The sequence below is a fragment of the Polistes canadensis genome, unplaced genomic scaffold, assembly GCF_001313835.1.
Source record: "Polistes canadensis isolate GaletaPanama2010 unplaced genomic scaffold, ASM131383v1 scaffold_160, whole genome shotgun sequence".
NCBI lineage: Eukaryota > Metazoa > Arthropoda > Insecta > Hymenoptera > Vespidae > Polistes > Polistes canadensis.
Window position 1 is genome coordinate 103,689 of NW_014569707.1, and position 2,933 is coordinate 106,621.

The window sequence follows — 2,933 nt, forward strand, 5'->3', positions numbered from 1 at the left end:
AATTTGACTCATTAAATATTTAATTACTTCAAATTATTTGTATTAAAGTTTAATCTGTGTTATTGTTGTTATTTTTATATTGTAAATATTAATTAATTAATTATTATTAATATTAGATTTTTTGCGAACTGACAACGAGCCAATTAGACTCATTAAATATTTAATTACTTCAAATTATTTGTATTAAAGTTTAATCTGTGTTATTGTTGTTATTTTTATATCGTAAATATTAATTAAGTAATTATTATTAATATTAGATTTTTTACGAACTAACAACGAGCTAATTTGATTCATTAAAAAATTGATTAATATATATATGTATACATATATCAAACTTAAATATTATTGTTTAAATACATGTGTTAATTTTGTAATTATGTAATGAAATATATTCCTTCCTTCCTTTTATTTAACCATTAGAGTTTAAACAATGTTAATAAATAATTAAAAAAAAATTAACTAACAAAACATCCCCATAAATCTATAGTGTTAATGCTGAAATAATATTTAACGATAAATATATTTCGTATATAAAAATAATAAAATATTTTTTGAATGAATTGAGATTCGATAGCAAGTGATTGGAAAAAGAAAATAAAATAAAAAGGACCCTAACCTTTTCGTCGTCCCTTGGATTATAATATGGTGGTGTGGTTGTTCTCAAGGTCGTTGAGGATGTCGACGATGTTAAAACATCGATGGATCGTTTAAGAACAGTAACCTTCGGTGACTCAACACCAACCCAATACGTGGCGTAATCCTGAGCGAATGTAGAACTATCGCAGAAAGCAATTTAAATGACGTTAATCAGCTGACAGAGAAGATGGGAAATACCGAAATCGTTGAATATGGATTTATGTGGTATATCGTGATATACCATTGACGTTTAACACATTCCTTCCAAGTATGTCCTCTTGAATATCAAGAGATAGTACGACGTAACAAGTGTGACTCATTTACCACGAGAATATTCTATACGATCATTAAACTATTTCAAATATTTTTCAATGAAAATTATATGTGTAATTATAATTTATGATTTAAACGAAATTTTATTTAATATTCTAAATAATATTTTAGAAAACTTATTGGTAGTTCAATTTAATGATATACTGTGACAGTGAAATTCAATTGAATTCAGGATCATAAAAGATAATTAAACTATTGCAAATATTTTTCATCAAAAAATATGATGTGTAATATAAATAATTATATTAATAATTTAAACGAAATTTCATTAAATATTCTAAATAATATTTTATATATATAGAAAACTTTTTGGTAGTTAAATTTAATGGTATACTGTGACAGTGAAATTGAATTGAATTCAGGATCATAAAAAATAATTAAACTATTGCAAATATTTATCATTAACATAATGTGTAATATAAGTAATTATAATAATGATCTAAACAAAATATCAATATGAAAAATATTTGGAAACTTAATTAAATGTAATGATACCTTTATACTGAGCTAATGCAATGCAATTGAATTCGAGATCATAAACAATAACTAAATTATTTCAAACATTGTTGGTAAACAAAAAATATCATAATTTATACGAACTAAAGAAAATGTTACAAAAATTTGAAATAATATTAGCAAACTTAGTTAAATCTAATGGTACCCACAGATTGAGACAGTGCAATAAAATAAAACTCGAAATCATAAAAGATAACTAAAACTATTTCAAACATTTTTGATAAAAACAATGTGTAATATAAATAATCATATTTTATACGAACTGAATGTTTAAAATGTTAACAAAAATTCTGAATATTATTTGCAAATTTATTTATAAATATAATGGTACCCTCATACTGAAGTAGTGCAATGCAATCGAATTAAAGATCATTTGCTATGAAAAATTTATAAACAATAACTTAGTTATTTCAAACATTTTCCATCATATTTTATACGAACTGAATGTTTAAAATATTAAAAAAAAATTCGGAATATTTACAAACTTACTTAAATATAATGGTACCCTCATACTGTGGCGGTGCGATCCAATCGAATTCTAAATTATGTTTTTTTTCTTTACTAGTATGCGTTACAGCGTTCTGTAAAATCAAACATCCAAATAAAATATCCCATAAAGTTAATAAATGAAAAATCAAAATATATTTCTAACAATATTAAATCCAGAAAGATTCGTAATGAATAATTATTGTATACGTACGTTAACACCAGTTGTACATTCAACAAATTTAGCATTATCAGGCAAGTTGCTGAACTCGCCAATCAATTCACCACTTTCAACGTCTCTAGCAAGGATGAAGAAACCTTGATAAGCAAGTCCTTGAGGGCTTCCAAGAATAAGCCGAACTCTGCCCTGTCCTGCGGCCGGTAATACTTGATAAGGTGGATACGAAGTTTGTATTTGGCCACCACTGTGTTTAGGTGTCAAATCGATGCAAGTTTTTAATGGTGCACCACTCGAAAAACCATTAATCTTTTCGATTAAGGTAACCACGATCAAAATTAAATTCACGTCTGTGAAGAAAAAAAAATTGAGATTTGTAATAAAAATAATTCAAGTGTTAACAGAAAATAATTGTTAGATGAAACTTAAATATAAATGAATAAAAAAATAATTGATTGCTATTGGAAGTATGCATAAAAATATTGATTTTATTCAAAATAATATCGAATATGTTATAGGAAATATGTGTAGGATTAGGGTTATTATTTTTGAATGTGATGTTTTGGTTTTTAAGAAATACGAGGTGTAAAAGATATTGTTTAGGTAATTATTAGTTATTAATTATTAGATTGTTTGTTAATAATTTTGTAAATTATAGATACTTGTGATTCTATTATATTTTACTTTAATAAATTATATGTCTATATATTATAATAATTTATTAATATAATAATAAATATATGAATGATAAAATATAAATAAAAATCTAAATTGTATATATAGT

At 24.2% G+C, this 2,933-nt stretch overlaps 1 protein-coding gene across 1 annotated transcript in view; it reads right to left on the bottom strand.

Annotated features, from left to right (window-relative positions):
- LOC106789020 (putative ferric-chelate reductase 1 homolog) overlaps positions 1–2,933 on the bottom strand; it is a gene marked incomplete in the record, with an annotated part of 28,705 nt that overhangs the window by 9,711 nt on the left and 16,061 nt on the right. Inside the window, 3 exon segments of the mRNA XM_014752814.1 lie at positions 617–776; positions 1,975–2,066; positions 2,186–2,499. Of these exon segments, the coding sequence (XP_014608300.1) occupies positions 617–776; positions 1,975–2,066; positions 2,186–2,499 (566 nt within the window).